Source organism: Schistocerca americana, chromosome 1 (genome assembly GCF_021461395.2).
Source record: "Schistocerca americana isolate TAMUIC-IGC-003095 chromosome 1, iqSchAmer2.1, whole genome shotgun sequence".
NCBI classification, from domain to species: domain Eukaryota; kingdom Metazoa; phylum Arthropoda; class Insecta; order Orthoptera; family Acrididae; genus Schistocerca; species Schistocerca americana.
This window is the reverse complement of record NC_060119.1, coordinates 318,671,816-318,696,576: the sequence shown is the minus strand read 5'-3', so window position 1 is coordinate 318,696,576 and position 24,761 is coordinate 318,671,816. Positions and strand designations below refer to the sequence as shown.

The 24,761-nt window shown below is 45.2% G+C and overlaps 1 protein-coding gene across 1 annotated transcript; it reads left to right on the top strand.

The window, feature by feature from the left end:
* Positions 1-2,729: 2,729 nt before the first annotated feature.
* LOC124546469 lies at positions 2,730-23,612 on the top strand (the record flags this gene model as incomplete). Its single annotated transcript, XM_047125041.1, has 4 exons — positions 2,730-2,774; positions 2,926-3,127; positions 18,014-18,175; positions 23,491-23,612. Coding segments are annotated over exons 1-4 (531 nt in total), but the record flags the coding sequence as incomplete, so codon positions are not given.
* Positions 23,613-24,761: the final 1,149 nt, after the last annotated feature.

Below are 24,761 nucleotides of genomic sequence, written 5' to 3'. Positions count from 1 at the left end.
TACGACACAGAAGCTCTCCTTCATAACTTACGGGATTAGCATTCCTAGAACAATATACAAGGTCTTCGAAAATTGCCGTTACAAACTTCTATGACTTGTAGGGGGGAGTGAGTACATAGTATCCTGGATAAGGACCCATGTCCGGAAACTTGCCGTTTCCGTTCTGTGGCGGTTTCAGTTCAGATGTTTAACTCATCCACTTCTGCTTGAGGAACTGAGTTAGGCTTGATGCAGTACAATAGTTCGGCAACAATTCGAAAGCATCCATTATCATTTAAGCACATTTATTAGTATTAACACTTTAACATTACGTGTTCACATTATTCCATAACAAAAAATAACCCAGCATATCATACGTACAGAACAGTACTGATGCTTTACAACAGCAGCTCGACGTGGCGACCACCAACTTCGTTACAGACATTGTGCCTACGAAGCATGTTCTGGTACACACTCTCCATCCGATCTAGTCTCCCTTCAATTTCGAATGCAGCGGGCAGTACTCGTGCCATTAGGTCTTCCTCTGTCGTAGATTATATTTTGCATACGACCACACAAGTAGTACTCCGCAGGAGTTACATGTGGCGACCGCGAGGGCAACGCGGTTGAACACCTAGGCCTATCCATCTTTTACCACGTTGTCTGTTGAGATGTCTCGGCATCGAAAGTGAGAAGTGAGGTGGTGCACCATCATGCTGAAACTACATTTCGTGACAAACACTATAGTTCAATTCTTTTATATGAAATTTAGGTATTTGTCCACATTTCATTCTCAACATTGTGGCAACTAAAATCGACCATACGGAAAGTATACGCTATGGACTTCTACCTCTGCAAACTCTTCAAAATTTCGTGCAATGGTTTACTACATTTAATGCTGCATAATAACTGCGTCGAACATCGACACAAAATTAAGTCATTTATGGGGGGAAGGTATCAGTCAAGAAGACATGTAAAAATCCAATTTTTTGGCCAAATAGTTTTCGTGAAATCGAATGATAAGTGTGTCAAAGCAGTGGGAACACCATGTGTCTGCACAGGCGAGCAGTGCAGTGACGACAAAATCGCGCACAGCGCGGAATGCGGGGAGCACGTGTCTGCAGCAGCGAAAGGGTTAATGAAGAGACAAACAAAGCACTAGAAATTTCAAAAAATTGCATTCAAACGAATATAATTCGTGAAGTAAGGCACTTCGATATTGTTTTTAAATAATGAAAATAATAAGCACCGCATAAGTTTCGAACTCATAACCTTTCGCATAGCAGCCCAACACCTTAACCGTTACGCTAACGCACCTCGTCCAACTACAGAACGCCATGAGGGCTATAACATGCCACGCAAAATACTGACAAACACTGTTGGTATGGTTATGAACTACTCAAGCTTCGTCGAAGTACAATAGGAAATAAACAATTACCGCTGTTCTTTATTGCGAAAAAGCGGTTCGTGAGAGTGATACAAACACCTTTCCTTGCTATCGCCTGAATTAGGAGTCTTATTGCTTGTTTGGTTTAATTAATTAATAGAATATGAAGCAATTGGTATAAAGAATGCTTTTTCCAAACTTTCTATAAAAGAATGTCTGCTATCAAGACATTGCTTTTGTTCTATTACTTTATTTATGACTGAACGTTTCTAAAACTGAAGACACTCGTCCATGCTCTGCACTGCACTCGAGATGTGGCAACGTCGTTCTCTGTTCATTGGCTGACTGTTTTGTGACGTCAGATGCGCAGAACGAACCTAAACTCGGCCGCCAACATAAATGACGTGCACTTTAGGTGGCACAGCTTTCAAGAACGGGCCCAAAAGGTTTTGTAGGAAGATCGCGTGTGCAGGACCAAGTAGCTTCAGTGGAACGAGGTATGGCCCAATCACATTACCGTATAGCATGTCTGCCCAAACATTAGTAACAAATCGGTTCTAAAATTCCTCATCATGCGTGGCAAGAGGGTTTTTGGCTGTTTCGCGAATTCAGAATACGGTCCTTAATAAACTTACATTCATCTGTGCACAGAATTCGACGTAAAAACAGGGGTGGAACGAAGCAGGAACCAACGCGTTATGGAGAACCGACTGCACACAAGTATTCATCCTTTTGGTACGGATGTAATTGTTGTTCACGCAGAACTAATACCCGTTGCACCCGCAACTGTTCTAGTATTTGTTGATGAACTCTCTTCAACGCGATGCAATACATCATCTTGAAATTCGAGCGTGTGGCGTTTCCGTGGAGCACCACAGTCCTGTCTCCTCACGGTGAAGGTACCTACGCCGCTGCGTAAATTGGGCAAAAAGTTTGTGCGATGGCGTGCTACGTACGTGATACAGTCGACTAGGAGCTCTTCCGTCACGTCGAGCGTCGCCAAACACAAGGAGCACAGCTGTGTATTCCGTAAACGTGTACCGACCCACGTTTACTGTAACGGAGGCGCACGGGCGTTGAATAGGTCTCGCAGCATAGCAGACATTAAGTCACATAAGGTGACAGTCTGACGTAGTACACATCCTGTCTACCCCGTTGCATACCAGGACAAACAATTCTGGCAGTCTTCTCTTTCCCTCAGCAGACGTGGACGCCTTACACATCTGAATCGAAACCGTGGTAGAACGGATACTACGCGTTTCCGGACATGGGTTCCTACTCAATATATTATGTACTGAATCCCCTCTACAAATCCTAGAAGACTGTGACGGGAATTTCCGAATACCCTGTATATCGCAGAGGAATGAGATCGCCATTAGTCACTGGCTGTAAGGACGGGTCATGTGCCGTGCCTGGGTATCACTGCCAGCGAAGGGCATAGCTCCGCGTTGGAGTCGCGGTCCGGCACACATTTTTAATGTGCCAAGGAGATTCCCCTTCGTGCATACTTTGTTGTTGGCCTCGCGTTACGTGCAGTATGATGGCAGTGGCGGTTGCAGGTGCTGCTGGACCGGCGCGAGACGCTGGGGCCGGCGCGGCAGGCGGTGCCCGCGGGTGTGGGCGACGCCTTCTGGGTGGCGCGCGGCCGCCGCCGGGAGATGTCCGCCTCCTCCGCCTCCGCCGAGGGGCCCTTCTGGGCGGCGAGGGGCCGCCGCGAGATGGAGTTCTTCTGGCCCACCAGGGGAAAGCGCGACCAGGAAGGTACACCTTACTCTGCACTACCTTCTAACATTGCGCACTGCTAATTTATTTGCATCTGGGTGCAGCTGTGTCCGCAGCACTATACTTACGATGTGCTATTTCTTTAGCGGTCTCCATGTAGTCACGCTAGTCACAAATCACCTTTCCTGTAATGCTACAACGGGTGACACTGTGGAGATTCAGATAGTCTGTTCACAAATCCAAATGTTCAAATGTGTGTGAGATCTTATGGGACTTAACTGCTAAGGTCATCAATCCCTAAGCTTACACACTACATAACCTAAATTATCCTAACGACACACACACACACCCATGCCCGAGGGAGGACTCGAACTTCCGCCGGGACTAGTCGCACAGTCCATGACTGCAGCGCCTTAGACCGCTCGGCAATTTGTTCACCTCAAATATTTTCGGAACCGTTTAAAATATTGTAATTCTGTTTTCACAGAGCTGGCAGGGGTGGCCGAGCGGTTCTATGCGCTACAGTCTGGAACTGCGCGACCGCTACGATCGCAGGTTCGAATCCTGCCTCGGGCATGGATGTGTTGATGCCCTTAGTTTAGTTAGGTTTAAGTAGTTCTAAGTTTTAGGGGACTGATGACCTCAGAAGTTAAGTCCCATAGTGCTCAGAGCCATTTGAACCATTTTTTGTTTTCACATAGATGAATTGTAAGAAAGTCTTCACTAAAAGACGTATAGTCTCTTTTCATGGCTGTAGTAATTACACAGGTATCGATGTCAACTTCGCTTTTTGAAATCGATCTATACGAATTTCTACTACAAGTATCGTGGTTTTTAAAGAGACGAATTTAACTGTGTTTCTCTCTTCGAAATCAGATTACTGGTTTCAGAGTAATTACAATATTTATCTCAGGGTTAGTTTGTTTTGAATGCGAAACCGATTGCTGTCTTCTGTGGAAGTTTGTGATTTCGTTCACAAACAAAGAAATACTTCTCGTCGGATATGGTAGAAACAGAGTGACTTACCGCTGCGAAACCGATATAAAAGGGGCGTATAGGAAATGCAGTGATTTTGTAATAGCTTTGCCTCTTTCTAACCAGTTCTGTTTCGGAAATACTTAATGCTACCTAATCGGCGTAGGCAAGTCTAGTAATGTTCACCTCCCGCATCTGTATTCCCCGTGGATTAGTTTTAGTAGATTATCCATCGATCTTCTCTAAGACTAGGTTAAATAAAATAGGTGAAATGGCGTCACCGTGTCTCAGGCCATTGTACACCTTAAAATTTTCCGTTTCCCCTACCTCGTCTTTATACGACAAAGTTTCATCTATATACATTTTAACTTATCTGATTAACTCCGAAAGTATTTTAAATTCCGTCATATTTAGGAGTGTCTGTCGGTGTACGCTATCACAGGCCTTTCTGAAATCTAGAAATAATACTTGGACATCTACAATGAATTCACACGCCTTCCCAGTTACCTGTCTTGGAGTGAATAAATGGTATAATTTGAATCCATTTCTGAGGAAAACGTATTAATAGTCTTCAATTAATTCTTCCGTTATTGGGACCTACCTATTTAATAAGTAAATCGATATGATTTTATAACTGGCACCTAGCAACCAGTTCCTCTGTGGTTATTGCACAAAAGGAGATCATTCTTCTTAAATATAGGGCACATAATTGTGGTTTTTCAGTCTGAAGGTATAATTTCTCTCTTCCAAGTTGTTTCTATTGAAGACTGTAGCTCTAATTTTAGTTGTCGTCCTCCATTCTTTGATAACTTAGCGTATATCTGGCATTCATCAAATGGTTCAAATGGCTCTCAGCACTATGAGACTTAACATCTGAGGTCATCAGTCCCATAGACTTAGAACTACTTAAACCTAACTAACCTAATGACATCACACACATCCATGCCCGAGGCGGGATTCGAACCTGCGACCGTAGCAGCAGCGCGGTTCCGCACTGAAGCGCCTAGAACCGCTCGGCCACAACGGCCGGTTCTAGCCTTCATCACAAGCACTGTTATTCTTTAATTTCTTTACTGCTTGCTGCATTATGTTTACTGGTGGGGTGATGACTAACAGGAACTGCATCAGATTCTACTTGAGCAGCTGTGAGAAGTACGTCTTTCCATCTTTTTTGTTTGTCACTTTTGTTGGTCAGTATTTTCCCATGCTGATCCTTTATAAACTGTTCACTTCTAGTTAATTTAGGAAAATATTTCTCTATTTACCTTGCCCCCGTTATGCCTGAAACCATCCTCTGTTTCTCTTATCATATTCTGTAATATTCCCTTTTCTCTTGTTTTAGAGTTCTTTGTGTTTCCTGTCCTATATTATAGCATATTTCCTTGAGTGTCATTGTTTCTTTCTTGAATCCACGCTTTCCTCCCATTTTTTCTCTCCAGCACTTTCTTGGTATTTTACATTAAACAAAATTTTGCTACGTCGTTTTCTTTTGCCTATAAATTTGGAACTTACTTCTTGAATAGTCCTAAGCGGTTCTATCTGCTTTCGACATTTTGGTATTCCCTCTTGGCCAGTCTAGTTTTTGTTAGGTTACTTTTCATTTCTTTTATAAGTTTTCTTTTATATCTTCTTTCACCAGATTTCTTATATTGCATCTTGTAATTTCCAATAAAACTCTATTTAGTTTCCTTTTCACTTTTATTTTCATTTCTGATATGATTCAGAAACGTAAATTATAGATTGCAGCAATCAGTCGTCCTTTTTAAACTGTATTACGCAGATCCAGATTTCGCCGGCCGCGGTGGCCTAGCGGTTCTAGGCGCTTCAGTCCGGATCCGCGCGACTGCTGCGGTCGAAGGTTCTAATCCTGCCTCGGGCATGGATGTGTGTGATGTCCTTAGGTTAGATAGGTTTAAGTAGTTCTAAGTTCTAGGGGACTGACGACCTCAGATGTTAAGTCCCACAGTGCTCAGAGCCATTTGAACAAGATCCAGATCTCAATGCACTATTATTTTCACTCAATGCATGTAAGTCCCTGTTGATCGGGCTTCACCCACAGTTCATTCAGAATGGCTAGCTTCTAACTGAAATCTGGATCTGCATAATAAAATTTATAAAGGACGACTGACTGCTGTAATCTATAATTTATCAGTCAATATAACAGTCACTGAGTGCAACCGCGTTCCGAATGGAAGGTAACCTGATGATTGAGAAATGGGCTCTGTTACCATATGCAGCCTTAAAGGTTCTAACATCTTTAATACTGTTTTGGAATCATTTTTCGATAGCTGCATGTCAACTCTATTCACTACCTTCCCATCTGGTGATATCCATGACTGTAAATTAATGCACCCGTATTGAAATTTTGTGCTGTTGAGCCCAATATCATTAGTCACTGTAAATTTTGTAACCTGAACCCCATTATCTGAGATTTCATCGTGTAAGCTGAAATAGTCATGATTGGTTTGTAAACTTTTTCCTTCCCTATTTTGGCATTAAAACTATCCTTAGACTACTTTTGCATTATGCTTACTTATTGAGTCGTACATGTTTTCCAGGTGACTGTTGAATTCTTGGGTGTATGTGCATTTAGAGATTAATGATTTGTGAACCTAGAATCCGGTTCCAAATTCATAGTGTAAGCCGCAGTCTCCGTAAATTATTCTCCTGTCTCCTATTTTCAGTGACCATTCCTTGCCTTCTTACTCCATGAGAGCTACCAGCTGTACCCTGTATTTGTCTAATTCGTTTACTAGTGTATGGGTATTTCCAGGGCAGTATATGTTTCTGATATTCGAAGAAACAAAAAATTATCCCCACACTTTTGCCAGCTTTGTTTCCAGTAAGTTCTTTCCTGTTTCCAAGTCATGCTTTGAGTACCCTGACCTTTTTTTTTTTTGTGGTTTTAGGGCGCACAACTTCAACGGTCATTAGCGCCCAGACTACGTTAGGAATGCACCGCGAGTCACAAGTTTAAAACAGCAACGAAACGGAAAACACGATAAAAGACAGACTGACAGGCATAGGATTAAAAAAAACAGCATAATCAAATGTCCTTAGAGAGGGTTGTCAAGTTGATAAAATGAACAACGCGAGCAGCTGCTCGTGGGTCATCCGCTAAAATGGCATCTAGAGTACATGGCAGGCCAAGATCAAGACGCAGTATGTTAAAATCCGGACAGGACGTTAAAATGTGGCGGACCGTCAGCAATTGCCCACATGGGCAGAACGGCGCCGGCGCAGTCGTCAGCAGATGGCGATGGCTGAACCGGCAGTGTCCAATTCGTAACCGGGCGAAAACTACCTCCTCCCGCCGAAAAGGGCGTGAGGAGGACGTCCAAGCCGCGGGAAGAGGTTTCAAGGCCCGAAGCTTGTTGTCTGTAAGTGCAGCCCAATCGGCATGCCACAGCGATAAAATGCGCCGACAAATGACCCTGCTACAATCTGACGAAGGGACACAACAAGAAGCTGTCCGAGGCTGGAGGACCGCAACCTTGGCCACGGCATCTGCAGCTTCGTTCCGAAGGACACCGACATGGCCAGGAACCCACATAAAGCTAACCGGAGAACCGACGTCCACCAGCTGCTGAAGAGAGCGTTGGATCCTGTGCACGAAAGGGTGAAACGGGTACGGATCACTGAGGCTCTGGATGGCGCTCAGGGAATCGGACCAGATGACATATGCAGAATGTCGGTGGCGGCAGATGTAAAGAACAGCCTGGTAGAGGGCAAAGAGCTCAGCTGTGAAGACCGAACAATGGCCATGGAGCCGGTATTTGAAACTTTGTGCCCCGACAATAAAAGAACACCCGACCCCGTCATTGGTCTTAGAGCCATCTGTATAAATGAAGGTCATATTAATTAACTTCGAACGAAGTTCGACAAAACGGGAGTGGTAGACTGAACCGGGGGTAACCTCTTTTGGGAGCGAGCTGAGGTCAAGGTGAACGCGAACCTGAGCCTGGAGCCAAGGTGGCGTGTGGCTCTCGCCCACTCGAAAGGTTGCAGGGAGTGAAAAATTAAGGTGTTGAAGGAGGCGACGAAAGCGAACTCCAGGGGGTAGCAGGGCAGAGACATACAACCCGTATTGACGGTCGAGAGAGTCGTCAAAAAAGGAACGATAAGACGGGTGGTCGGGGATTGCCAGTAGCCGACAGGCATACCGACAAAGTAGTATATCGCGCCGGTAGGTGAGTGGCAATTCACCAGCGTCAGCATGAAGACTCTCGACGGGACTAGTATAAAACGCTCCGATCGCAAGTCGTAAACCCCGATGTTGTATGGAGTTGAGGCGGCGTAAGATGGATGGCCGTGCAGAGGAGTATACGAAGCTCCCATAATCCAGCTTGGAGCGGACGATCGACCGATATAGGCGAAGTAGGACGGTTCGATCCGCTCCCCACGACATACCACTGAGAACACGGAGGACATTTAGAGAACGGGTACAACGGGCAGCCAAATATGACACATGTGGAGACCAACTAAGTTTCCTGTCAAATGTAAGACCTAAAAATTTTGTTGTCTCCACGAATGGGAGAGCAACGGGACCGAGTCGTAAGGACGGTGGGAGAAACTCTTTGTAGCGCCAGAAGTTAATGCAGACCGTCTTCTCGGCAGAAAAACGGAAGCCATTGGCGACACTCCAGGAGTAAAGACGGTCAAGAGAACGCTGAAGACAGCGCTCCAGGAAACACGTACGCTGCGCGCTGCAATAGATGGTAAAATCGTCCACGAAAAGGGAGCCTGATACATCAGCTGGGATGCAATCCATTATTGGATTGATCGCTATGGCGAAGAGAGAGACGCTCAAAACTGAGCCCTGTGGCACCCCATTCTCCTGGCGAAAGGTGTCTGACAGGACAGAACCCACACGTACCCTGAACTGTCGATCCATTAAAAAGGAACGAATAAAAAGAGGGAGCGACCGCGAAGGCCCCATGTATGCATGGTGCGGAGAATGCCCGCCCTCCAACAGGTGTCGTAAGCCTTCTCCAAATCAAAGAACACAGCCGCGGTCGGGCGCTTCCGCAAGAAGTTATTCATAATGAAGGTCGACAAAGTAACCAGATGGTCAACAGCAGAGCGGCGAGTACGAAATCCACATTGTACATTGGTAAGTAGGCGTCGAGACTCGAGCAGCCAAACCAAACGGGAGTTAACCATTCGCTCCATCACTTTACAGACACAGCTGGTAAGCGAGATGGGTCGATAACTGGAAGGAAAGTGCTTGTCCTTCCCCAGCTTAGGGATCGGGACAACAATAGACTCGCGCCAGCATGCGGGAACATGTCCCTCAATCCAGATGCGATTGTAAGTACGAAGAAGAAAACCTTTACCCGCAGGAGAAAGGTTCTTCAGCATCTGAATATGAATGGAATCAGGCCCTGGAGCGGAGGACCGTGATCGGCCAAGTGCGTTTTCGAGTTCCCTCATGGTGAATGGGGCATTATAACTTTCACGATTCGAGGAGCGAAAGTTAGGCGGCCTAGCCTCCTCTGCCTGTTTTCTGGGGAGGAAGGCAGGGTGGTAATGAGCGGAGCTCGAAACCTCTGCGAAAAAGCGGCCGAAGGCATTGGAGACAGCCTCAGGGGCCACAAGGACGTCATTCGCGACCGTCAAGCCAGAAACTGGTGAGTGGACCTTAGTGCCAGATAGCCGGCGCAGGCTACCCCTGACAACAGAAGAAGGAGTAAAACTGTTGAAGGTGCTTGTGAAAGCAGCCCAGCTGGCTTTCTTGCTTTCTTTAATAATACGACGACACTGTGCACGTAATCGTTTATAATTGATACAATTCGCCACTGTAGGGTGGCGTTTAAAGGTGCGTAAAGCACGTCGACGAGCACGTAAAGCGTCTCTACATGCTGCGGTCCACCAGGAGACCGGTACGCGACGTGGAGAAGAAGTAGGGTCAGGGATGGAATATTCAGCAGCAGTGAGAATGACTTCCGTGAGGTGTGCGACCTGACGATCGCAGCTTGTGAAGGTTTGATCCTGAAAGGTCGCCCTGGAACAGAAGAGCCCCCAGTCTGCTTTGGAGATGGTCCAACTAGATGAGTACGGAGAGGAGGTATGCTGCAGGAGATGGATAACACACGGGAAGTGGTCGCTCGAATATGTATCAGAAAGTGCATACCACTCAAACCGGCGTGCAAGTTGGGGAGTACATATAGAGAGGTCTAAATGGGAATAGGTGTGAGATGTGTCCGAAAGAAAAGTAGGGTCGCCAGTATTGAGGCAAACAAGATTGAGCTGGTTGAAAAGGTCTGCTAACAGGGAGCCCCTCGGGCAGGATGCTGGAGAGCCCCAAAGGGGATGGTGGGCATTGAAGTCTCCAGTTAACAAAAATGGTGCAGGTAGCTGAGCAATAAGTTGCATCATGTCTGCCCTGGTAACGGCAGACGACGATGGAGTGTAAACGGTACAAATGGAAAATGTAAAAGTGGGGAGAGTAATTCGGATGGCAACTGCCTGCAGGCAGGTGTGCAATGTGATGGGATCGTAGTAAATATCATCCTGGACCAGCAACATAACCCCTCCATGAGCCGGGATACCTACCACAGGGGGTAGGTCAAAACGCACAGAGGTGTAGTGTGCCAAGGCAATTTGATCGCATGGGCGTAGCTTCGTTTCCTGGAGGGCTACGACGAGCGGACGGTGCAAGCGGAGCAGCAACTTCAAGTCCTCTCGGTTGGAGCGAATGCTGCGAATATTCCAGTGAATACGTGCCATCGTAAGAAGAAAAGGAAGATGAAAGAAGGGGTCACCTCGAAGGCCGCTGAGGGCCTGGCTTCGAGCGAGCACTGCCGCCGCTATCAGTAGGCGGACAGTCATCGTCCATTGGTTCTATAGGTTCATCGGCCATCTTGGTAAGATGGCCGGGAGGGGGAGCTTCCTCCGCCGGTGAACGGCCAGATGTTCGGCTACCAGCGGTGCGGCCAGGCGAAACGGATGACGGCCTGGGGCGGCAACTGCTGGGTGGCGCAGGAGAAGAAATGCGCCGTGGCGGAGAAGGAGAACTGTGCTTCCTCTGAGCCTTCTTGGAAGGTCGTTTGGTGGAAGTACCGGTCGATGGCTGGGAGGTCGAGGTTCGTAGGAAATCTGCACGGGACGGTTCCTTCTTGAAGGCCCGTGCATCTGACTTCTGGGTCTTCGTCTTAGCAGAAGCTGATGAAGGGGCTGGTGTCTGTGGGGTGATGGGAGGAAGAGGAGACGTCGACCGCGCGATCTTAGCACTGGCCGAACGGACGACCGTGGTGCTGAAGGTCAGATCGCATGTCTGGGTTGCCACCTCCCTGGTAGTCCGAGGAGAGGCGAAGACAGTACTGTATTTCCCCGCTGGGAGCAGCGTGGGCTTCCTACTAGCCAATAGCTTGCGAGCAGCCGAGGTGGACACTTTCTCTTTGACCCGAATTTCTTGGATACAGCGTTCTTCCTTATAGACGGGACAGTCGCGGGAGGATGCTGCATGGTCACCCTGACAGTTCACACAACGAGGAGACGGAGGTGGACAGTCACCCTCATGGGCATCCCTGCCACAAGTGACACATTTAGCCGCATTGGAACAAGACTTTCGAGTGTGATTGAAACGCTGACACTGGTAGCAGCGCGTAGGTGTCGGGACATAGGGGCGAACAGAAATAACCTCGTAGCCCGCCTTGATGCGCGATGGCAGCTTAATACTATCAAAGGTCAAGAAAAGTGTCCGGGTCGGTACAAGGTCATTGTTGACCTTTTTCATAACCCTATGGACAGCCGTCACGCCCTGCTCAGCGAGGAAAGATTGAATCTCCTCGTCAGTCGATCCGTCGAGGGATCTAGTATAGACCACACCACGAGACGAATTCAAAGTTCGGTGAGCCTCCACCTGGATAGGGAACGTGTACAGGAGTGTGGCTGGAAGCAGTTTCTGTGCCTGAAAGGCGCTCTCAGTTTCTAGTAACAAGGTAGCATTACGCAACCTCGTACAAGACTTAACAGTACCGGCTATGGCATCTACGCCCTTCTGGATAACGAAAGGGTTGACAGAGGAAAAATCCTTGCCATCCTCAGATCGAGAAATGACGAGGAACTGTGGGGTAGGCGGTAGTACTTTTGTCACTGGGGGGCTGGTCATGTTTCCGTTTGTGGGCAGAAGTCGAGAGAGAAGAAGAGAAATCCATTGTGGAGGAATCCCCCATGATTGCCAGCGTCTCCGATGGCGCGCTCCTTCCTTATGGGGACCCTCTCAGAGGGCACTCCCGCCTTAGGTGAATGTTTACACCTCAGGTCACACCTCCCGAGAAACAGACGGAGGGACCAATCGGCATGGTCAGAAGGTATCAGCTCAGGCAACACCCCTCCTTGGGCCTAGCCTTTACCAGGGGGTACGTGCGTGCCTTACTTGTCTACCCAGGGCGTGGAATTACGCGTTACCCCGTCACCGGCTACGCGTGCGAACGCGTGGGTCGGCCTTCAGGCGCGCACAGGGAGGAAGGAAGAAGAAGAAAAAGAAGAGAGAGAGGACAGACTGTCTCAAACGCCGAGGCGGAGACCAGAGAAGGCAAGGAGAAGAAGGCAAGGAGAAGAAGGCAAGGAGAAGAAGGCAAGGGAAAGATTAAGGAAGACAGTGAGATGGAGAAGAACAAAGAAAGGAACCAACCAAAGAAGGAAGAAACGAGAAGTGAAAAACCAAAAAGACCACAAATATAGGTCGTGGGACCGTCCGTCTCAGGACGCAGGCGCTAACTACCCCCTTGAGGGGGATGGACTCCTTTTAGTCGCCTCGTACGACAGGCAGGAAGACCTCGGGCCTATTCTAACCCCCGGACCCGCAGGGGGGGTACCCTGACCTGTCAGCATTTACTTGAGTAGGTGGTGGCCCTCTGCACAGCCTCCAACCTGAACGATCAGAAGTCATGATTTTGGTATGCTCTACCCCTAGAATTAGGAAAATAGAAGCAGAAATTACTATAGTTCTATTTGAATAGGTGAAGCTCATAACTACATCTATATAACTGACATGGCTATAAAGAGAACCTATATATGTCATTTATTAAAGATTTTCACACAATTTATCTGGGTGAAAACAGAATTACGATATCTTTAACGATTCTGGAAATTTCCGAGCTAAACGACTACGCTTAACTCCATCACCTTGAATGTGAGGCTTTGTTTGAATACGTTCTTCCGCTTTCTGAGTGGTATGTTAGTTTCACTTAGCGCCACGTAGTAATTTTAGTGTGAACCCCAGCCAGCTTCCTAAGATTTTGTCATTGCGTCATTCGATGAGCATTTGGACACTAACTCAAATATGTCCATTTTGATGGGTTAGACTACAGCGACCACTTGAAAATGACTTCAAAGCAATGAAAACAAAATAAAAAGAGGTTTTAAGCCGTCGAATGGTAGCCAGTATGGCAGAATATTATCATTCAGACGATTTGTGGTGGCTGTGGAGCTCGTTAGAAGTAAAATATTTAGTATGTGAAACAGTTGGTGCCTCGAAACAACAGCTGACGTGGGAAACGTAATGGCGGTCTCACATTTTACTTTCCAAGTGAGACTGTGTACTATGTAAGACATCGGGTACATTCAACAGATCGAACAAGCGAGGTGTGTGGCTTATGCGAAACGAATGATTTTTCGATTTACCTGCCATAACAATGAGGCGCGCGGCAAGTTATAGTCGCGAAGAACAATTACAAATGGTGTCTGCACGCGAGTTAGGAGATGACTTCCAGACGCCACGGGATAAGCAGTGAACGAAAAGCCAATTGGTTTGCGACGAAAAAGATGGCAAACTGAAGTTAAACTAGCCATATTACATGAACAATTGCACTGTTAATCGTAAAAGATAGTTAGTTACAAGAATGGTGTATAAATCTAATGTAGGAAGCTCCGATGATATTGCAAGTCAATTGCCTACCGCAGGAATGATTTCCGTCTCTGAAGTTGAGAGAGATGGCTAATTTTACTGAAACATCTGGCGAATTTCATGATCGATGTGACAGCATTTTTAGTACTACGTTTTATATTTTGAGATTAATGAAAACTAATAATTTCTTCTTCAACAGTCATGGTATACTTAATCTTTACACACATCATTTATTTATCTACGAACTATAACAGTCGTCCTCAATCTTTCCGAGACCATTACCCCTGTGTGCAGTCAGATGTTAGATAGTGCCCACCATTACCAACAGCAACATTAGTACCTATGATGATATTTAATTCTTGTAGATGTTTTAATGAACCGCGAACTAATGAGGCCATTGGTGCTGCTTATTTATAAAAACATTTATTTTTTGGGATGATTAAGGAATTCTCAGTGCATCGCGAGTGCCACTTAAAACTCCTCCTCAGAAAAGAAATGAAGCACTTGTTACAAAACATGCTTCCTCTGCACCAGTCCTCTCCCTAGCTACACTTGTTTCACCAGTCAACCTAGCTAAAGTGTGTGCGCTTACTGTTTGTAAATCACTTGATTGTTGGAATCCTTACTTCTGCAACGCCATAAATTGGAAGACTTAATGCTTATAATGCTTTGCGTCATAAGACTACCACTAATAGTAATAATAACAATGGTAATCTACATCTACATCGATACTCCGCAAGTCACCGTACGGTGCGTGGTGGAGGGTACCCTGTACTACTTCTAGTCATTTTCTTTCTTGTTCCATTCGCAAACAGAGCGAGGGAAACACTACTGTCTGTAAGACTCCGTATGACCCCTAATTTCTCGTATATTATCTTCGTGGTCCTTACGCGCATTGTGTGTTGGAGGCAGTAGAATCGTTCGGCAGTCAGCTTCAAATGCCGGTTCTCTAAATTTTCTCAATAGCATTTCTCGAAAAGAACGTCGCCTTCCCTCCAGGGATTCCCATTTGAGTTCCCGAAGCATCTTCGTAACACTTACGTGTTGTTAGAATGTACCGGTAACAAATTTAGAAGCCCGCCTCTGAATGCTTCGATCTCTTTCTTCAATCCACCTGGTACGGATCCCAAACAATCAAGCAGTACTCAAGAACAGGTCGCACCAGCGTCCTACATGCGGTCTCCTTTAAAGGTGAACCACCCTTCTAAAATTCTCGCAATAAACCGAAGTCGACCATTCGCCTTCCCTACCACAGTTCTCACATGCTCGTTCCATCTAATATCGCTTTGCAGCGTTGCGCCCAGACACTTAAACGACGTGATGTGAAAAGCAGGTCACTAGTAATACTGTATCCGAACATTACAGGTGTGATCTTCCTAATCATCCACATTAACTTACATTTTTCTACATTTAGGGCTAGCTGTCATCCACCACATCAACTGGAAATTTTGTCTAAGTCATTTCGTATCTTCCTACAGTCACTCAACCTCGACAAGTTACCATAAACCACGGCCTCATCAGCAGATTGCTGCCCACCTTGTCAGCCAAATCATTTGTGTATATAGAGAACAATAGTGGTCCTATCATGCTTCCCTGGAGCACGCCTGATGTTATCCTTGTCTCTGATGAACACTCGCCGTCTGTTTTGTTTTAGGGCGCACTCGCCGTCGAGGGCGACATACTGTGTTCTATTATTTATTTCTGTTCTATAACAATAATGTGTGGGCCATACAGGAGTGTAGCAGTCATTACATAGTTACTGTTGTGTTGTGCTGTCAGTCTGTCCGTTTATTGTTGCGAAATTAATAATGAAGCAATTCTCATCTATTGAGGGAACTGCCTACAACTTGGCGAATGTAGTTTCATGAGATATTTAAGAATATGTGATATATGTAGCTCAATTTTATTTTCATTGATGCTTGCTACAAAGTACAAAGTTTGTGTGTTGGGGGTGGACTATGTGAGGAAGATGTTCATACATCCGTTTCACAAACTGTAACTATCACCACATTGTATCACACGTTAGTAGTGGTGTATGGAAGGAAATAATTTTTGGTAACGTATGGAATTACAAAATATTGATAATTACAAAATATTAATAGTAACGACTTTTCAAAAACTGTTTAGTTTATGGGGGTAATAACCCCCTAGTTGGAAACCACTGAACTCTAATAATATCAACTATGAATGACTATTTTGTCCTGCCGAATTTGCATTGATTATCCGAACAGCGATCTCTCTCTAAGTAGAACACAACAAGCATATGCGTTCATTGCCAAGAACACACTTCTCTTACCTGAGATACAAGTTTCTTTCTTTAATCGCTATTGTGAAACACCCGATGTTGAAATTGTCAGCTGAACTAAATTCAGCTCCACAATATATGAGAGAACGTTGGGAAACTGTTGACCTAGCACACAGGTGACCATGATTTCTATGAAGCATGTGTGACGTTCAAATGGATACGCTGGGACACCGTGATTGCCGTTGTCATCAGTCCGAAGTTTGGTTTGACGGATCTCTCCACCCTATTGTATACTGTGCAAGTGTTTACATCTCTGCGTAATTACTGTGACCTAAACCCATACTGTCCATTCTTTGGTGCCGCAACATGAGTTTTACCTTTCTATTCCTCTAGTCAAGATGTACCCTAAAGCTTTTTTCTTGCCTTCTTGATTCCACACTTCCTCGTGGTTATCTAAGCTACTCATCTAATATTGAACATTCTTCTGCAACATCACATTTCAAGAGCTTCTATTCTCTTCTCGTCTGTACCATACTGCCATAAGATTCCAAGTTCAGGACGGTTCACGCTTAACAAAAATTCCTACGAAGACGGTGACTGTATAAAAAGATTCAGCTCCTTCATATTCCGCAGTTAAGAAATAATGGCTAAACTGAAACGTTACCGTGCTCCTCTTACAGATGATCCACTGAAGGGCGACAAAAACCGTGCCCCAATGTGAAATCGAAGTAATAGTTTCCAGTGTGCTGTTGAACGAATCGCGATTAAATGCGAATGAAGCGGTTTACGTTAGTAATATATTAGGGAGAATGGTCTAATATACAAAAATTAATTATGAGAAAGTTTTGCGCAATGTAGTTCCTAATATTACTGTTGCCTGAATACATAGTGAACTGTAATTTCTAGATTTTATCTTTGACAAAATAAAAAGGAAAATAAAACTAACACATAAAGATATAAAGTCTGTTAGTAATTATTACCATTTTTAGAAAGAAATAGCAAATTAGTATTAGATTCTTTCTTTGTGTATTTGCTCTCTCTCTTCATTGAACCCAACCAAAAGATACTATATTGCAACATGAATATACAGTACATTAGTAGCAACGTAAAGCACAACGTCAGTGCTTTTTTTGAAGATCACCAGATTACAAAACTATTTGGTCTTGGGCTCTGCACACAATATGGCGACTTAACTGCATGTAGCAAATATTCGCATCTTGCCAGTAAAACACAATCTGACAACCCAGTGGAAGGGTCTGGGGGTTGGCGAATGCCTAGAAGACGTTACCTGCTATCAGGTGTAGCGTCAACAGTGAAGTGTGGAGATTTTGGTGGTTGTTTGGTACGGGCAGTTTTTCATGGGGGGAGATGGGGACCCTTTGTTTCGTTTAAGGAAACGATAATTCCGGATGGATATGAACCCAATTTACAGCATTATCTACTGTGTACAGTAGAGGAACATTTTGGAGACGCTAATTGATTCTATTAACATGATAATGCATTCTGTCATCTGTGAAGCAATGGTTTGTGGACAATAACATTTCTGATAGCAAGTAGCCAGCCCACAGTTCGGCTCTAACCTAATGGAGCTTATAGCCGCTCAACGTCGGGGTTATTAGCACTCGAAACCAATGAACACCTCTGGCTTCGGCTCTTGAGGACGAACGGGCTACTATTCCTCCACAGACACTCAGAAATCTTATTGAAACAGACGCCAGCACAACTCGAGCCGTCATAAGGGCGAAGGGTGGACAATCCCCATATTAACATCCACTAACAGATGATCAGATAGTGCAGTTACCGGAAGTACGAATAGTGGCTTCCTCTGAAGTCGTCACACTTATGCCCACAGAGGTAATGGTTGGAGGGTCGGGCGAGGAGGAAGACGCCGGCCTGGCGGGCGAGTGGGCGGCGAGTCGCGACCGGCGCGCGGGTCTGCGCAGCTACCTGGCCTCGATGTCCGGCGGGCAGTCCTTCGTGCCCGCCAGGGGCAAGCGCGCCAGCCCGCACGCCGGTGAGTCCTGCTCGTCTTGCTGCTGCTGTTCTGTGCAATTGTCTACAATAAGTCCACCCATTATCATCTGTACCCGCTTACTGTAGTCAAGCCTTTGTCACCCTCTAAAATGTTTACACCACACGCTTCCCTCCATCACTAAACTAACTATTCTTTGAAGCTTCAGGATGAGAACGATCAACCTGTCCCTCGACAGGTTGTGCCACGAATCTCATTTCTTCCGAGTTCGGTTCACTATGTCTTTATTGGTTAGTCTCCTTACCCACGCAATTTTCAACATTCTTCTATAGCACAACAATACGAAAGCTGACCTACACTACATCTTTACCGTTCCCTCATCTTCTTCTTACAACCAAAAACAGCAAAAAATCGTTTTATTCTACGGCCACATTAAGTGTTATTTTCTGTCACATTTGGTGTAATTTCTTCCAAAACTGGAGTCACTTTTTGTTAACTTCATTGCTATTTTTTCAGATTAATTAATACTTCTGCAAAATTCGTTATTTATTTGCCAAATTCGGTGTATTTTTTGCCAAATTTGCCCTTACTTCCTGCCGAATTCGGCGTAATTTTTTTCCTTTTTTTACCAAATTCGGTACTATTTTGCTCTACTACTTTGCAAATTCAATGTTACTAGGTTTTCCGATTTCCATGTTATTTTTTTGCCAAATTCGGTGCTGTTTATTTTGCTAAATTTGGTGTTTTTTTTGACAAATTTGGTATTGTTTTTTTGCCAAATTCCGTGGTTTATGTGTTAAGTTCGGTGCTATTTTCTTCGACACATCTAAGCTCGTTACGTGAGAAAATAACTGTTAGTTTATGATTACAAACGAGAGATTAGAAGTCAAAATGCAGTTGTAACAGTTAATAAATATCAATTACGGATATTAGTAAACTGCTGTTCTCACATTTAAAAATTCCATTATATCTCTAAAAATCACCGATTTCGTGTTGTTCCGCTAAATACCGCTAATTTCGAATTATTGTTTTCGCTTAATTTTACTGTCCTGTTTCGTAGACATATTACGCTACTATGACCTTCCAAGCCTTTTGCGTGCTAACAGAATTACAATGCCATTCTAAAAATCTGTTTTTGTGTGTTTTTCTTGAATTTTTATTTCTTTTTCCAAACTTATCCTTTTTTTACTGCTTGCTGAGTAAGAGTGGTAGAATTTTTATCGAGACCAAATTTCGATACGGTTACTAAAAAAGAGCAACAAAAGTGGCTTTGCTTGACTCCTGCAACTTTCAGGCTAATTTCTTAAGGAAAGGTTTTTCAAAAAACGCAAAAAAACTTTGATCGTGCATAATTTCAACAAACGGGTCCCAAGAAGCTATCTAACCACTCGCTGGTCAATTTAGTGTCAAAACGCAAAACAAGGGGACAGAAGAAGAGCTTCCTGAGTTAAATTTACTAAGGACGATCATATTACACTAGCACGACTTCACGGTCACGTACTCTCTCAGAAGGAGGGACAGTAGTGAAAAATTTTAATCAAAAAACTTATTCGCAAAACAAAGGCAACATTGTGTGGCTGACGTACAATGAGAAGTAACTGCTCGTCTTGCACTTGCAAGACCCAATCTACGCTCATGGCCCCCTCAAGCGCAGCAGCAAGAAATCGCCGATGTTTGCAATACCTATTTAAAAGATGCTTACCATCCTACGATAATGGTTTAACCATCAAAACGGGTAGTGGAGAAAGTAAAAATTTTGGGGATGATGGTACGCTATATTCTAAAAATGCTATAAAATGCAGCACATCCATGGAAGACGCACTTCAAATGAGAGAGAAACGCACTTGGGTTAAGAAGACTTTAAGTCCGTTTTACACGAGCGATCTGGTCAAAATCTACTACTCAAAGTGCATGCACCTTTTGTGCCTGCACGTAAATCAGCAACCAAGCACTAAACGAGTGTGTTTGTGACGGCAATGATGTATAGATTGTGGCGAGACTGGAGTTCTATGTTGTCTGCCGTGCTGGTACACATTGCAGTCCCCATGCCACGGTAGCGTAGCACGCCGTTATTGGAGCAAGAACCCCGGTTTGCCCCTCCCCTCACCCCTAGATCCGGGCCTGCAACTACATTGTCTTGACACAACTACAGCATTTCTGCTGCTGTTGACAACCAATCACTGCACGACAGTCGGCTTTGTGAATGGGTTGTGCTTTGGCTTCTCTGTCGGCCTGCTACGGTACCGTGGCATGTGAATTTCAGTGTGTACAGGGTTTGCAGACATGTACCTGCTAACGAATAAAAAGTAAGTATGTAACTTTTATGTTTTTGGACGCAGCAAAGTATGCATTAGGGTACGTGAATTGTAAGTCCCAAAAGATACAAATTGTTACGCTCAAATACTATACAGTGTGTACCTGAAGGTAACACTTCCCACAAAAAAAAGTTGTCCGGATTAACAAACATGGTGGATTTCAGTAAGTAACGTCGGCGCTCACTATCCCTAGAATCACTAGAGGTAACTTGCTTTCCTCCCGTCTTGTAAAGATGTAGCTGTCGTCCCAATTCGTTTCTTCTCTGCAGGCCGCAGGCTCTGACGTACATGCAATAAACAGTGTGTAACGAAGTGGCACAGGGGAAAGAATTCAGTGCTATTAACTATAGTACCACATCCCTCTGAAATTGTCACACAAAGTGTACACAAAGGTCACAGTGACTCAATTATTTGCTAGACATATTGACTGAAAATAGAATATTTCGTAATGCAATTGGACTCTCGTGTAGCAGACTCATTTTATTTCACCTCTCTCGTACTTTTTCAATCAACATTAGAATTAATACATCCAAAATTCGAGACAAAGTAAAAATTGTCATGGAAATTTTTCAGTGAAGAAATCTGAAAGTGATCCGGCTCTAAAAGACTATTTGCAGTTCGATTAGATGAAGATGCTATTCATTTAATGAAATGCACATATTACACGAATATTTTGAGTTGTTCTTCATTATTCACAAATCTGTTCTTTCATTATTTCCACATTCTTGGAACGTGGACTACGAGTAATCGGCAGTTGACAGATCTGAACTTTTAGGGACAGCTGTGCTCCAACAGTGACCATTCTTGCCATGAACAACTGTATTTTCTTCATTGCTGTCTGAAGATATGGTAGACTGATCAGTTTCATCAAGAAAATCATTTACGTCATATTCACAGTTGAGTTGTTCCAACAGTGTCTCAGTTAGTAAAATGTCATTCTTACGTGCCATTTTCACATAAATGAACTTGACACTCAACGACAAAACAGTTACACGATATGTACTTCGGGGTAACAGTGACCCTTCAAAAAATCTCTCTGTCAAATTAATTACACAACAATGCCTCACAATTTCGAGCGTCCGTTCCGTATTGGATCTCACTCAATGTTGATCTTACACTACTGGCCATTAAAATTGCTACACCACGAAGATGACGTGCTACAGATGCGAAATTTAACCGACAGGAAGAAGATGCTGTGATATGCAAATGATTAGCTTTTCAGAGCATTCACACAAGGTTGGCGTCGATGGCGACACCTACAACGTGCTGACATGAGGGAAGTTTTCAACCGATTTCTCATACACAACAGTTGACCGGCATTGCCTGGTGAAACGTTGTTGTGATGCCTCGTATAAGGAGGAGAAATGCGTACCATCACGTTTCCGACTTTGATAAAGGTCGGATTGTAACCTATCGCGATTGCGGTTTATCGTATCGCGACATTGCTGCTCGCGTTGGTCGAGATCCAATGACTTAACAGAATATGGAATCGGTGGATTCACGAGGGTAATACGGAACGCCGTGCTGGATCCCAACGGCCTCGTATCACTAGCAGTCGAGATGACAGGCATCTTATCCGCATGGCTGTAACAGATCGTGCAGCCACGTCTCGATCCCTGAGTCAACAGATGGGGACGTTTGCAAGACAACAACCATCTGCACGAACAGTTCGACGACGTTTGCAGCAGCCGGACAGAGGGGCCGAGCGGTTCTAGGCGCTACGGTCTGGAACCGCGCGACCGCTACCGTCGCAGGTTCGAATCCTGCCTCGGGCATGGATGTGTGTGATGTCCTTAGGTTAGTTAGGTTTACGTAGTTCTAAGTTCTAGGGGACTAATGACCACAGCAGTTAAGTCCCATAGTACTGAGAGCCATTTGAACCATTTTTGACGTTTGCAGCAGCATGGACTATCAGCTCGGAAACCATGGCTGAAGTTACCCTTGACGCTGCATCACAGACGGGAGTGCATGCGATGGTGTACTCAACGACGAACCTGGGGGCACGATTGGCAAAACATCATTTTTTCGGATGAATCCACGTTCTGTTTACAGCATCATGATGGTCGCATCCGTGTTTGGCCTGATGGCAGTGAACGCACATTGGAAGCGTGTATTCGTCAGCGCCATAGTGGCGTATCACCCGACGTGATGGTATGGGGTCCCATTGGTTACACGTCACGGTCACCTCTTGTTCTCATTGACGGCACTTTGAACAGTGGACGTTACATTTCAGACGTGTTACGACCCGTGGCTCTACCCTTCATTCGATCCGTGCGAAAGTCTACATTGCAGCAGGATAATGCACGACCGCATGTTGCAGGTCCTGTACGGGCCTTTCTGGATGCAGAAAATGTTCGACTACTGCCCTGGATAGCACATTCTCCAGATCTCTCACCAACTGAAAACATCTGGTCAATGGTGGCCGAGCAACTGGCTCGTCACAATACCCCAGTCACTACTCTTGATCGACTTGAAGCTGCATGGGCAGCTGTACCTGTACACGCTATCCAAGCTCTATTTGGCTCAATGCCCAGGCGTATCAAGGCCGTTATTACGGCCAGAGGTGGTTGTTCTGGGTACTGATTTCTCAGGATCTATGCACCCAAATTGCGTGAAAATGTAATCACATATCAGTTCTAGTATAATATATTTGTCCATTCAATACCCGTTTATCATCTGCGTCTCTTCTTGGTGTAGCAATTTTAATGGCCAGTAGTGTACATTTGTGTACGTGCAGTGCATGCACAGTAACAAACAGAAAACTCCAGCGTCAGACTTCTCGCTCCCCAGGCCGTTCTCACGCCATGTGACCATCTGGTGTACCGTTCGATGAGTCTGCCTTGCGACCCTACCTACTCGCTAGCCTCCCGTAACAAAATCTTCCTGTACTGTGCATTAAAATTAGGAAACAAAAGTGTAATAAACATGGGTAGTGAAGTGGCATAAACGCCACACGGTTACAGTTAAAAGTTTATGACTATCGTTGTTACTGTATTGGTTTACGTTACGGTGAGAGTTTCACAATGGTGGACTTAGTTGCAGGAGTGAGTAAGCGTGAACCAGGTGAGCTGGAGCTCGCAAGCCGCGGAGCGTCGCTGGGCTCCGAGTCTGTGGAGGGGCCATTCTGGGCGCCGAGGGGCCGGCGCGGGCAGGCGGCGCGGCTGCTGCGGCTGCGGCTGGCCTCCACGGCCGCCGGCTCGGCCTTCTGGCCGGCCCGGGGGCGGCGCGCCGGACCCTCCTCCGCCTCCGCCTCCGCAGAGGGGCCCTTCTGGGCGACGCGCGGCCGCAGCCTCGCTGCGCAGCACTCCTTCTGGCCCGCCAGGGGCCGCAGGGGCGACCCCACAAACGTGAGTTCCAATCAAGACTCATCTAATAACAAACAGGTGCCAACGACAAGTCATGTGATACTTCCCAATATCGTGTCGCTTGGCGTAGTGCAGTAACTCGACGTAGCATTAGACTCGACAAGTCGCTGGAAGTCTCCTCCAGAAATACTGAGCCACCCTGCCTCCGTAGCCTTCCATAATTGCGAAAGAGTTACCAGAGCAGGATTTTGTGCACCAGGCTACGTGGGGTTTCCTATCGTGCGGTTTCCTACAAGGGTGCAGCAGGTAGCGAAGCTGTCCAGAGCAACCGGTTCCCTAACGGGGTTTTTGCGAACTGAGCCTTCCCCCACTGCTTGCATACCCCAGTTGCTCTCCTCAGTGCAGGTGTTGTCACCGTTTCTGAGACACTGTCGTCGTCGATCAGCATCAATAATTTCGCACAGTTAACTTGCCGATTTGGGAGTTTCGTCATATATGTCATACAACTAATTATTTGTATTTGGCGGATCTCATTCACTAAAGTACGCTATTAACGGTATTTCTAAAGTTCTAACACACAATCTGCTATTTATTAAATTTTTATGTCAACAAAACTGAAATTTTACTTGGTAAATTTCTTACATAACATCTTCACTCGTCCTGTGAAGCTTCCAGAATTTATGTGAGGAAGGCGGAATGAGGACTCAGACAGCTGGTTGCCCACTTTTCTGTCAGAGACTTTTAAACACGATCATATTTGCCTTTATTGTGCTCCAACAGGAGCGTTTTTCAGCTGATTATTATGTAGTTCATTTTAGAAAGATGAAATTCCAACTAGATGAAATTTGGTGGAGTCATCTATATTAAGCAACGAATTTTATCATGTGTAGACATCAAGAACAACACTCTAGTTATCGAACTTTTATACACCGCATCTAACCGTAGGGAAATATTCTCTAATTTCTTACAAATGAACGCACCCATTGTCGCGTAAATCTTTATCTAATT